At 38.1% G+C, this 12,452-nt stretch overlaps 2 protein-coding genes across 3 annotated transcripts in view; one reads left to right on the plus strand and one right to left on the minus strand.

Annotated features, from left to right (window-relative positions):
* Positions 1-2,387: 2,387 nt before the first annotated feature.
* Positions 2,388-4,580, plus strand: LOC149844064 (uncharacterized). Its single transcript, XM_090001027.1, has 2 exons — positions 2,388-2,752; positions 3,553-4,580. Exons 1-2 carry the CDS (start codon positions 2,388-2,390, stop codon positions 4,199-4,201), a joined length of 1,014 nt encoding a protein of 337 aa, XP_089857153.1. The 3' UTR covers positions 4,202-4,580.
* Positions 4,581-5,091: 511 nt separating this feature from the next.
* The window catches only part of HST (ARM repeat superfamily protein), a 34,189-nt gene continuing 26,828 nt past the window's right edge, over positions 5,092-12,452 (minus strand). The window contains exons 19-23 of one of the 2 annotated variants that reach the window (XM_090002036.1): positions 7,172-7,672; positions 6,953-7,026; positions 6,732-6,832; positions 6,398-6,581; positions 5,092-5,522 (exon numbers count right to left, since the gene is read on the minus strand). In XM_090002036.1, coding sequence (XP_089858162.1) covers positions 5,440-5,522; positions 6,398-6,581; positions 6,732-6,832; positions 6,953-7,026; positions 7,172-7,672 — 943 coding nt within the window. In that variant the 3' untranslated portion in view covers positions 5,092-5,439. Of the gene's footprint in view, positions 5,523-6,397; positions 6,582-6,731; positions 7,027-7,171; positions 7,673-12,452 lie in introns of both variants that reach the window. The other variant, XM_090002035.1, reaches the window with a different exon arrangement.

Consider the following 12,452-nt stretch of genomic DNA (forward strand, 5'->3'; position numbering starts at 1 on the left):
ACTAACTTTTTATTATATCATGATTTTGCCATGCTGTTTACATTTTTATTATCTATTTCTAGAAGAAAGCAGTCTTTTTTTAATTTTCTACATATTTTTAAATTTTTATTATTTTTGCATATTTTTCATTTTGTTTTAATTTTTTCTGATATTTTGCTGATAAAAAAATACGAAATTGGCTCTTGTTATTTTGTCAATTTAAACTTTTGTCACTGTCAACCAGAGTGGGTATCTTAGAGCATGTGGGGTACCTGCCCAACTCCCACCTTTGCTTATGGTAGCTCGGCTTCAGTCAAGCTCGAGCCAGCTCAAGTCAGGCTTGGTATGGCTCGAGCTGATTGAACTTGCTATAGGGTCAAGGTTTGGTGATTCTGATTGAAATCCGATACAGACCCAAAAAGACAGATTTTTGTGAAATTTTATATCAGACCCAGGTCCAACCCGAGTTCCGTTTAAGACCCTTGATTTTTCAATGTAAAACAAATAAAAAATGTTATTGAGTATTGACCAGATCTTGTTCATGCAATCCTTATAGGACCTGGGTATGGTTTTTTTAATGGCAGACTTGATCGGCCCTGGGTCCGGACCCAGTACTGGTGCCTCAAAGTCAGATCTGGGCTCGGACCCACATGGGTCTAAACCAGCTCCGACCCATGGCTAGCATTGAAAATGGGCCAGATTTGTGTTGGCTCGATTGATCCACAATTAAGGGGAATGCGAGTTGGATACAGGCCAGATCATTACTGATATGAATCTATGTCCAAATTTTTTTTAAGTAATGGGTCTGCATCTGAATCCACAGTTGAAACTGGATCTGAATTCTTTATGGTGATGATCCATCCCACAAAATTTTTTTTTATGACGAGGAACTCTCAAGCAAGCATTTTACATTAAAACTTTACCATTGGTTGGGTTTTTTCTGGATCTGAATGTAGCGCCATTGAAAATAGAGCCCAGTATCAATCTGAAATCGTCCGACCATATGAGTCTGATGGGATTACAGATTCAGATCTTGCTTTAAGATCCATACCTGAGAAAAATATGTTGGATCTGGATTGGATGTTTCACCATATATCTGTCAACATTCACGTGCGTGCAAATGTGGGCAACCCCAAGCCAGCCAAATCCAAGAATGGATATGGCTTGGAACTACATGATCAACAGCCAATCAAGAACTGATTTTGGATCAGGTCATACTAAACCTGACCCGAAAAGGATCTGTTGGACCATCCAAGTGTGTCTCATTGGCTGACCCACACTGACTTGCTTGGCCAGGCTTGAAACAAGCTTGAGACTATGCTCGGATCGGCCTGTCTATGCCCCAACCAGTTTACAGCATTATGGGGAATCAGTGTATTGGATATTGAATATTAGAATATGGATCGGATCTCGATGGCTTGATCAAAATGTGAGTTGGATTTGGGAATGAAAAATATTATGTGGACCTGGATCAAATCCATCTGCAGACATTGAACCTGACCAGGCCTGGACATGGTTCGACGGTTCTGGGTCTAAATTAATTGCTTACATCCCTTTAAGAAGAATGGTTTCTTTCTGGACCAGGTCCAATCCATCCTGCTGGGTCTGCATTCTGAGCTGCATGTATTCGATCGGATCGGGATCATATCTAGATGACAAACCATCCTTACTCTGTTTGACTCTGAGTCCAAGTGGACTTGATCCGAGCACAACCAGTAGATATCATGTTTCTAGCACATGCGTGCAGCTAAGAGTAGGTATCAGCTAGGGGTGGGCTCAGGTTGGACCTACATGGACCGGTCATTACTGGTTACTCGGACTGAGTAAGCTTTTTTCGGGTCCAATTAGCAAAATGGCTAATCTGGTTTGGTGCTCCCATGTCCAAATCCACACAGCAACAATAGGTTCAAAGGCCGCTTGGATCTGAACCTGTTAAGGGTTCTCCCTAATCCAATTATGATAATATCCATATCTGACCCGAATCAGAACTCGTTTGTTTTCACCACGCGGTCCAACTGAAACCAAACTCCACAAAAGATAACGGAGTACGAGACCGGAAAGGGATCCTATCCTATGACATATGACGTGTAGGATCCTATGTTAATCCCAACCGTCCAACTAAATCTGTATGGCTTTGATTAGTCCACATCCAGCTGATAATGTAAACTAATCGTAGCTATTGGTTGGAGGTCTAGGATCAACACAGGATGGATTCTATCATACGTCATATGATGAGATCCGTGCTGGGACAAAACCGGTTACCGATTCTCGATTCGATCCGGAAGCCCGAAGATTGTTCGGTACGCCTCCGAAACTTACAAAAATTTCCATTCCACCCCTCTCCCAGACTATAAATTCTCAACCGGACCGCTGAATTGGATTTCTTCTTCTTCTTCTTCTTCTTCGTGATGGTGCCGAAAGGGGGGCTCTTCACACTCCCCGTTCTGCTACTCGGAGGATCCGCGCTCCTCCTCTTCTTCTTCCTCCCCTCCATCCTCAGATCCTCGCTCCTCTGCCACTCTGAACTACCCACCGGAGTTGGAAGAAGCAGTGAAGATGGAGGGAAGGAGGGATCTGAGATGCCTTCTCGGAGATCACCTTCGTTGTCGTCTTCAGATCCGATCTCTACATCGGCCGATGACATCGCCTGGTTGAGGGATCAATTGAGGGAGAACGAGCTCCGGGATCCGCCCACCACGGCGGAGGGCTGGCACGTGCTTCGCAAGGGGATCAACCCGCGCTCGAGAGCTCAGCAGCTCGAAGATTTTCGGAGGTGTGTGGAAAATTATTCTTCTGATTTAGTGAATCTCCGGGGGGGGGGGGGGCAGAGAGGTTCTGTGTTTTTCTGGGTTTTGCTACTTTTGTGTTCTTTCCGCCTTTTCGATTTCGTTTTTGGTTAGTTTCGGGTGCGAGTTTGTGGTGTTCTGCTTTGTGGATGGCGAAATTTGGGGTATTTGTTGAGAACCAGAAGGATTTCCGTTTTCTATTTCGTTTGTGTGTCACATTTAGTTTCTCCTTTCTCGTTTATTATGCGATTAGTTTTGTGTCATGGTTACCAGGGAACAAAATGGATGCGAGAAGCAATGGCGAGTGTATGGTATGAGGTGGGAAGCAGGATATGGTTATGAACCTATTATGCAAGTGTATGCATAAAAAGCAATATGAAGCATGACGTGAATACAAATATAAAACCAACATGCAAGCTTGTTTATAATTTTCTAATATGAAAATCATAAGAATTGAAAGGGAAGCGAGTGAAAGGGGAAACGTTGAGGAAAAGAAAGGGAATCCTATTTGGAAAACAAAAATGAAGTGAGATTCCCACCAAGGGAAAACGAGTTTCTCATATTTCGGAAGCAGGTTTTTCAAAGGTTCCCCCTCCTTTCGTGGAAAGGGAGGAATTTTCCGCTTCCCAAGCGAGCTTCCCCATGTAGCAAGAAGCTTCTGATAATTATGGTTTGTGTAGTTGGAAATTTTATTCGTTTAGTGCTATGATGATACCCTTTTTCTTTGGGTTTTGCTTAATTAGTTTTGGGAGGTTGTCTTTCTGATCATTGAGTGTTGCTTCAACAGGTTCAAGGGAATCTCACACTATGAGGATGGGGAAAACAATCACACCGCATTGCCCTGTCCCGGGGAACTACTGGTGGAAGAGCACCACAGCAACTATGGAGAGCCCTGGGCGGGAGGGCACGATGTGTTCGAATTTCTTGCTAAAGCAGTTAATTTGTCGCCTGACTTTCGCGTTCTGGAGATCGGATGCGGCACTCTGAGGGTTGGTCTGCATTTCATTCGCTATTTGGACACAGCCCATTTTCATTGCCTCGAAAGAGATGATCTGTCTCTCATGGCTGCTTTTAGATATGAACTTCCTTCGCAGGGTCTTCTGCACAAGCGTCCCTTGATTGTGAAAAGTGATATGGACTTCAGTAAGTTTGGAGACGGTATCACCTACGATCTGATATATTCAAGTGCCGTTTTCCTTCACATCCCAGATGCTCTTGTATGGGTCGGCCTCGAAAGACTTGCTTCTAGATTGAAGCCTTCCAAAGGTCGGATTTTTGTTTCTCACAACATAAAATTTTGCACCCGTTTGCATGGGGATGAATGTTCGAAGCGGCTTTCGAGTCTGGGCCTGGAGTATGTAGGAAAGCACACTCACGATAGCCTGCTCTTCAATCACTATGAGATATGGTTCGAGTTCAGGCGGCCTAGGGGTTGAGCTTGTGTTTGTGGATCTGGTTCTTGTCCTTGTAATCGTTGGTCATTCCGGGCAGCTTCATTCATTTATTAAGAATGTTGAGAATGCTTCCAGATGTCTGAATCATCATATGCTTCTTCACTAGATGTCTCTCCAGAATTCGAGCTGTGCAATGTTGCTTGAAAACTCTCTACTATGCACGTCGTTTGTGCAGAAGGCATCTCTTGCAAAGCCGTATTCGTCAAGGAGATTCACAGGGGAAGATCACTGGATTCTGGAAGAAGAAACTTGGGTAGCTTCCATTTTCTGCAATGCAGCCTGTGTTGATCTGTTTCACTTATTTTTTCTTCAATGGAAGAGAGATCCTCGTGTACATTCAATTTACAGTAGCATTTGTTTTAGCAACCTTGTTGGTTTGATCGCTTTACATTTTGTTTAGGATACGATCGAATGTATCCATTAAGGATATTTTCTTATAGGCTTTTCTGCATTTTATAGATTCCCTGTATGATCGTTTTCGTATGACTTTGATTATAACAACAGGTTTGACCATCTCCTGAAAAACTTGCAAAATCCGTGCCTTTCCTACCTTTCTATACCCATCGGTCATATTCTTTTTGTAATGCCAAGCGTGCTCACTCAGAGAATTACATTCCCAATTCAAATTCTGTAAGGTGATAATCTGAATATTCATGTAGCTGCCAATAACCGAATCTTTAGGAACTATATAGTCTCTTTGTACCAGTTGCTTGTTTTCAAGAGTGGCCCTGATTCATCTTTCAACGACCTCATGTAAACCCAATATTTAGCATGGGTCCGGTAAACCCAATATTTTCAAACACTGTAGATTCATTTGAAATTTATAGAATTGTAAAAGACCAGGGACACTATTTTTGTGCAGTTTCCAATCAAAAATATCATTACCACTTGAGAATATGTTGGTGTATCCCTGTACATACTAGGGATGAATTTACAGCATCCAGTCTCACGACCTCTTTCTTACCCCTTTTACAATATAGAAATAAATATATATCACATACGAAAGCAGTTGGGTCCATCCACATTCATTTTACTAGCTAAACACTATGGGGAATGCTGTATGACCTCCAAGATATACATACAAGAACGGATCTGATCAGTAAAGAAAAAGGTCCCCACGCTATCTGCTCAACAAAAACTTTTTGTTCCCACCTTCTCTGAAAAATTGAAGATAAGAATGGATCTTTATCTCTTCACAGGCTTATATGTAATCCAAAGGTTCACGTTATCGCTGCCAAGCCAATAACATCACCTTCCTCAGTGCTGTACTCCTCCACAGGCAAGCTGGAACTGCGGGCCCTAACTGAAACATGGAAGAAAAAGCAGCAGGATCTCTTCAGAAGCTTCTCACAGTAGAAGTTAGGTTCCTAACAAAGATTGCCACAATACTGTAGATACTCCAAATTGGAAGCTGACCAGTCATTTATTCAATGACGACGTTACTATGTCACTAAGATATCAACACAAAGTTATTCCTCAAATTTATGGCAAAATAAATAATTTAATAAAATGGATTTGCAAATGCCTGAGCATACTAACGAAATCTATATGTTTTGACTACAAAGATCAAGGACCCCATCTTCCGGGTCAAGTTCACATTTTCAAAACATTCTTCAAACAAAATCCAGATAAGTTTCATTGCTTCAGTTCATGACAGTCAAGCAATCCTAGCAAGCATTTCAGAAGCCGACAATTGTAAAAGACACAGGGATACGCTACTCGTGCAGTTTTCAGGAATGACTCATCTCCTAACGAGAACAATAAAATGTGGGTTTTCATTTATCTTGGGTGTGGGCTAAAGATGAGCACCAAGCCTATAGGTGATCTAATTTCTCCATGAATCTGAACAGATATCTATATGTTTTGACTACAAAGATCAAGGACCCCATCTTCCGGGTCAAGTTCACATTTTCAAAACATTCTTCAGACAAAATCCAGATAAGTTTCATTGCTTCAGTTCATGACAGTCAAGCAATCCTAGCAAGCATTTCAGAAGCTGACAATTGTAAAAGACACAGGGATAAGCTACTCTTGTGCAGTTTTCAGGAATGACTCATCTCCTAACGAGAACAATAAAAAGTGGGTTTTCATTTATCTTGGGTGTGGGCTAAAGATGAGCACCAAGCCTATAGGTGATCTAATTTCTCCATGAATCTGAACAGATATTGTAATTCATACCTGAAACATTGGTGATGGTACCAGTGCTTTTCTGAGCAGCAAGTGCCCTCAACTTGTTTCCAGTGGCCAAAAGAAGTAAGCTCTTCATATGTTGTTTTTGTTCTTTAGGGCTAGATGTCTTTGCTAAAGCATCTTCAAATGCAAGCAAATCATTTAACGTAATGCATGGAAGAGACATCAAAACCTGGATTGAAAAGGGGGGGAAATGAAAAATGAAAAAGGTCTATAACAACCTCACTTTTGAAATTTTCTGGTCAGAAAAACCTTCATTCAAAATACAGACAATAATAAGTCAGATGGAATATGAAAATAAGCATAGAAGATTCCATCATACCTGCTTAGGACTTGGGTCCTTGTTAGACAGAGAAACAAAAATGACACAACAAAGCCCAACAAGATCCGCACTGATAATTGCATTTGATTCCAGTGTTAAACCTTTAAGTATTGTAGAAAACAAGTCTTTAGCAACAAATGCCTTCAGTTCATAATTATTTGTTAAAACAGCTAGAAGAATCACACCCTCACAGAATGATAAGAGTTTAGCCACTGCCTCACCATCAGGCCAACCAAAAGCTTCTAAACTAAGTTGAAGTATAGGAAAAGTAGGACCATTATGCTTGAATAGAAAGCTGCAAATCAATCCAAATACTCGATCATCAATCTGAATTGCACACAGCTAATTTGAGCATCTAATAAATCAAAACAATGTGCTCAGTCAAACATATATAAAAAGACCACAGAGATAATCACAAATTCTAAAATCTTTTGACATACCACATCAGAGAATTTGAGGCAAAAGCGTCCAAGTTTTTCCCAGCAAAATCCATGCGGTTGGCATGTCCAACTTGTTCCAAGGCAGGCAGGCCAACATTTAAACCGGGAGATGCCAAAACCGACATTAAGGAGCATATCTCACGAGTCAATGATCGAAGCAACTTTTCTTCCATCACCTCTACTTCTAAGTCTGCCGCAGAAAAATTGCCAGTGACATCTGGAATCTTTGCTCTTCCTTCATTGATAAGGTTGGTCCAGGAACAACTAAGAACCTGGTGACAATGAAGAAACAATGGATGCAGGAGTTTTACCAGCCATGCCTCCCAAAGCTCCACAGGGCAAAATTTTATTAGAGGAATCAGAACCATGTGGATCAGTTGGCGAATATGCCAGAGGTCCATTGATTGTATATTCTCCATGAGAGCTGAAGCAACGGAGTTGCTATCCAAGTGTCTGAAAAAGAAGTCTCCAATAGTAGTTGACAGGCCTAAGACACTATACCTGAAACCATTTAAAAATTCAAAAGTGATGCTAATAATAGTTATTAGAGTCCTCATGAAAAAATAGAAAGGGATAAGCTGGTAGATGACAAAGTTGTCAGCATAAACAAGAACAAAGGAGACAACTAAATGATATATGCTTCAAAACCAATGCATGGGATTAAAACCCAAAAAATAAAGTGGAAAAATAACACTGACAATAAACTTCACATGGAGCCACTGATCTCATAAAAAAAGCAATTAAGCTGAAGAGCTTTCAGTTCCCAAAAACTGACGCATTTGATTCCACATGATGGCATGAGATGATCATTAAAAAACTCAAACATTAAAAAATTAAGTAAATTAAAATTGAGGGAAAGGGGAAGCACAACATTTTTGTGTTCTTTCTTTTACTAATAAAAACTACAATGTACAATTTTCAGAAGGAAGCAAGTAAAGAAGCCTTTATAAGTTAGATATTAAAAACATGAATTAGAGACGCAAGGGCTAAGCCTCACCAAAATGTAAAATTCTTTAGATGTGAGGAGCAAGCCTGTGTAATACGCTGCTGTGAGGTCTAAGCCTCCCGTGAAAGATGTAACCATGGAGCACTAAGGCATAAGCTGTTAATATATATATATATATATATTGCCCAATAGGGGTATTTTTTTCTTTTACATGTATTAATAGTTGTTTATTAGAAACAACTATTTTTTGTTTTTGTTTTTTTTTCCTTTTTTTCTTTTTCATTTATTTTTCCTTTATGTGCATTGGGGCCCCCGCTTCATGGAGTCGTTGGGAGCTCTCAAGGGTTTCTCTCTCACTTTTGTATATAAATACAGGTGCCCCCCCCCCCACCCCACACATGTATTTTATTTCTTTTCTCTCACTATTCAATAATACTCAATTTTTTTTAGCCTTTTGGCATTGTCCGTTAGTGGACTTTTGTGTACACTTGTGTGCTTGTCTATCTTCTTTGTAATTTTCCATTATCAAACTTTAAGTGTTTTGCACTTTGTTATTTGTAACTCCGTATACTTCATTACATGGTATCAGAGCCCATTGGATTCTCTTGATCTTGGAAGCATTTCTTGTGGAGTTTGAACACCGTGACAAAGGTGCTATCACTTTCTTCATTCATCATGGAGCATGAATCAAGAATGGAGCTCTCCTTCAAATTTGATGGATCCAACTAATTATGTGTGTGTCGGCCATAGAAAATCATCATAAAGGGAAGAAACTTTGAGGTTTTGTGATGGGAACCTCTCTTGAACCATTGTTAAAGCTCACCAAAGTTGGAGGTGTTGAAAAAGCTCTTATTGGGGATGATCGTCTTAAAATCAAATAAAGGTAGAGGATTGGGAAAGTAACTATGCCAAAATTTTGGCATTTGGCATGGTTTATGAACAATGTTGACATAAAAATATGTGCCAACATTGCTAAATTTAGAAAACTCAAAGAAGCTTGGTTCTTTCATAAGGGTATGTATAGCTAAAAAGATCTTGCTAAACAATATTTTTGTCAAGACAAAATTAGATCCACTAAGCATAGGGACATGTGTGTCTAGGATTACTTTAGCATTTTGTCCCTTCTTTGGGATGAATTAGCACTTTTTGAGCCTAAATGGATGGATCCCGAAGATATTGAAACGAGAAGAAAGCAAATTGAGGAGAATTTTTTTCAATTCCTTCATGGTCTAAGACCAGAATTTGAAAAAGTGAGGTCTTCTCTTCTTCATAAAACCAAAACTATGTCTCTTGAAAATGCTCTTGCCGAGATATGTCAAGAAAAAAGTACCAATAAGAATGATGATGTTTTGGCCGTTATAAAGCCAGGTTCCAATGTAAAAACCTATAAGCCAGCCCACTTTGTAAAACAAAATAACTATGGTAATGGGCCCAACTATAATAGTGGATATTGGAAGGGTGTCACTTGCCATTATTGTAATGAATCGTGACACATTAGACTGATATGTCCAAATCTTAAAGGTAAAAGTGTTTTCATTGAATAAATCACACCCAAGAAAGAAAAAGTAAGCAAAAATAGAGGAGATATTAAAGACACACTTAACCAAATATCGGAGACACTTCAACAACTTCTCAAATCATCCTCCACTTTGGGTGTCGCCATTGCATCTTCCTCATCTCCTCTAGGTACGTGGATTCTTGATTTGGGTGTTGCCTTTCGTATTACACCTCATAAGCATATTTTTTTCAAAGTTTACACTAATCTTACTTCATCGTATGTTTCAACGGGCGATGGAACTTATTTAAAAATAAAAAGTACTGGAACACTTATTCAAAACATTCTCAAAAAAAAAATTTATTTCAAAAATAAGGGTGGTTCCAAAATTAAATTTAAATCTTTTTTTCATCTCTCAAATTTCCGATCATATTTACAAAATTTCTTTCTCACCTAAAAATTGCACCGTGCAGGATCTCCAATCAGGAAAGCGGATTGGGCAAGGCCATAGGAGAGGCGATCTTTACTTTATGGATTTTTTGTCCCTTACACCCAAGTCATTTTATAATTTTGTACATGTCAAAAATATTGATACTTGACGTAAGAGACTTGGTCACCCTAGTTTTTCAAATACGTCTACCTTTTCTTTTTGAGAAAATACATGTAATGAAAAAGACATATCTTGTAAAGATTGCATTTTCGAAAAAATGAAAGCAATTCTCTTTCCTCAAAGAACTTTTGTTTCTACACGGCCTTTTGAATTAGTACATTTGGATGCATGGGGTCTCTCACCTATCATATCAAAAGGAGGTTACTCATATTATGTTATTTTTTGTTGATAATTTTACTAGATACACAGATTTATTTTCTAAATCATAAATCCGATGTATTCGCTTTTTTAACGAATTTCATATAATGATTAAAAATCAATTCTTAAGCAACCTTTCTATTCTTAGATCGGATTAGGGAGGAGAATACATGTCTAATGATTTTCAAAATTACTTAAAATAAAATAGAATTTGTCATCAAAGGACTTGTCCTAGAACTCCGCAACAAAATGGGTTAGCAGAAAGAAAGCATAGACATATAATATAAAACCATTAGGAATCCTTTAATTTCAAAGGACATTCCAAAAAAAAATTGGGTCGAAATCGTTCTAACCTCAACTTACTTAATTAATAGAACTTCTTCATCATCATTAAACAATGTTTCTCCATTTGAAAAGCTTTTTAAAATGATTCTCGATTTTAAAAGACTAAGAATCTTTGGTTGTAAGTGTTATGTTATTATTCATAAAAATGATAAACTATCCCCAAAAGCCATTGAGTGTGTTTTCTTAGGCTTTGGAGAAAATAAAAAAGGATACCAATGTTTTTATTCAATAAATAACAAACTTTATGTTTCAAAAGATGTTATTTTTCTTGAAAATGAAAATGGGTTTAATAGCAAAGAATCTAAAGAAAAAATTGATTATTCATTTCTATTTGATCTATTACAAGGACATGATGAGTCTAACTCTATTGAGGTATTTGAATCTTTTGACAATGACTCTAGTATTGTGCATCCGATTAATGATAAGGATAGTGAACAATACGAGAATTTGAATGAAAATGTATCAAATGATACACATGTGTAGACTAGATGGGGTAAAGGTAATCATACGTGTACCCTTGACAAGTTCTCTCAAAACATACCTTTAGAATAATCCCAACCTAGAAAATCAAATTGTATCTTTAGTGCTCCAATTAAATTTGTATCATATGACTCATTCTCTCCAAACTTTAGAGTATGTTTAATAATTCTTCACTCTTATTATGAATCATCTCAATACCCTCATTGGAACGAAGCAATGGAATTTGAACTTAATGCTCTTAAAAAAGCCAACACATGGAAAATAGTTGATCCTCTCTTAGGCAAGAAACCTATAAGATTTAGATAGGTGTTTAAAGTCAAAATCAAAAGTGATGGATCATTAGAAAAATATAAAGCAAGGTTAGTTGCCAAAGAGTATGCTCAAGAAAATGGAATAGATTATAAGGAAACCTTTGCTCCAGTAGCACGAAGGACAAGTGTTCAAACTCTCATTGTCATTGCCTCTATTAAAAAATGGTTTATTTTTCAATTTGATGTTAAAAATGTATTTTTGAATGGAGAACTCGGTGAGGAAATCTACATGGAACCTCCTCCAGGGGTTAATTTAAATAAAAAAAAATTAAAACTTAAAAAGGCTTTATATGGTCTTAAACAAGACCCTAAGGCTTGGTATGACAAATTTAGTAATGTTTTGATTAATTTAGGATTTATATCTTGTTATATTGACAGTGCTCTCTTTGTCAAGAAAACAGGTACTACAATTGTTATTCTTCTTCTATATGTTGATGATATGATTATCACAGGAAACGACAAAGGAGTTATTGAAATTAAATCAATCTTAAAGAAAACTTTTAATATGTCTGACTTGGGTTTCTTAAGATACTTCTTAGGAATAGAGATTGCCTACTCCCCTAAAAGATATATTCTCTCTCAAATGAAATTGTCTACTGACATATGTGCTAAGTCGAGTTTCAGATGAAAAGGTGAAGACCCCATAAGTCATAAATGCTAAATTAAGACTTGAAGATAGTGTATTGCATGAAGATCATACTCCATATCATCAATTGATTGGATCTCTCATTTACCTCTTCATCACCGACCTGATATTGCTCATGCGGCCAGCCAGTTTCAACATGCCCCCACCACAGTGCACATGACAGCAGTGATGAGGATTGTGTGATACATTAAAACACCATTTCGAAAGGGTCTTTTTTATCCTCTTCATCAGCTTTTTATTTAAGTGTTTA

Source organism: Nuphar pumila, chromosome 3 (assembly GCF_984573655.1).
Source record: "Nuphar pumila chromosome 3, dmNupPumi1.hap1.1, whole genome shotgun sequence".
Lineage (NCBI taxonomy): Eukaryota > Viridiplantae > Streptophyta > Magnoliopsida > Nymphaeales > Nymphaeaceae > Nuphar > Nuphar pumila.

Bases quoted from the DNA above. Each gene is read 5' to 3' on its own strand.
- LOC149844064 (XM_090001027.1), top strand. From the start codon at position 2,388: ATGGTGCCGAAAGGGGGGCTCTTCACACTCCCCGTTCTGCTACTCGGA. The intron at 2,753-3,552 runs GTGTGTGGAAAA...TTGCTTCAACAG, and splicing joins CAGCTCGAAGATTTTCGGAG to GTTCAAGGGAATCTCACACT.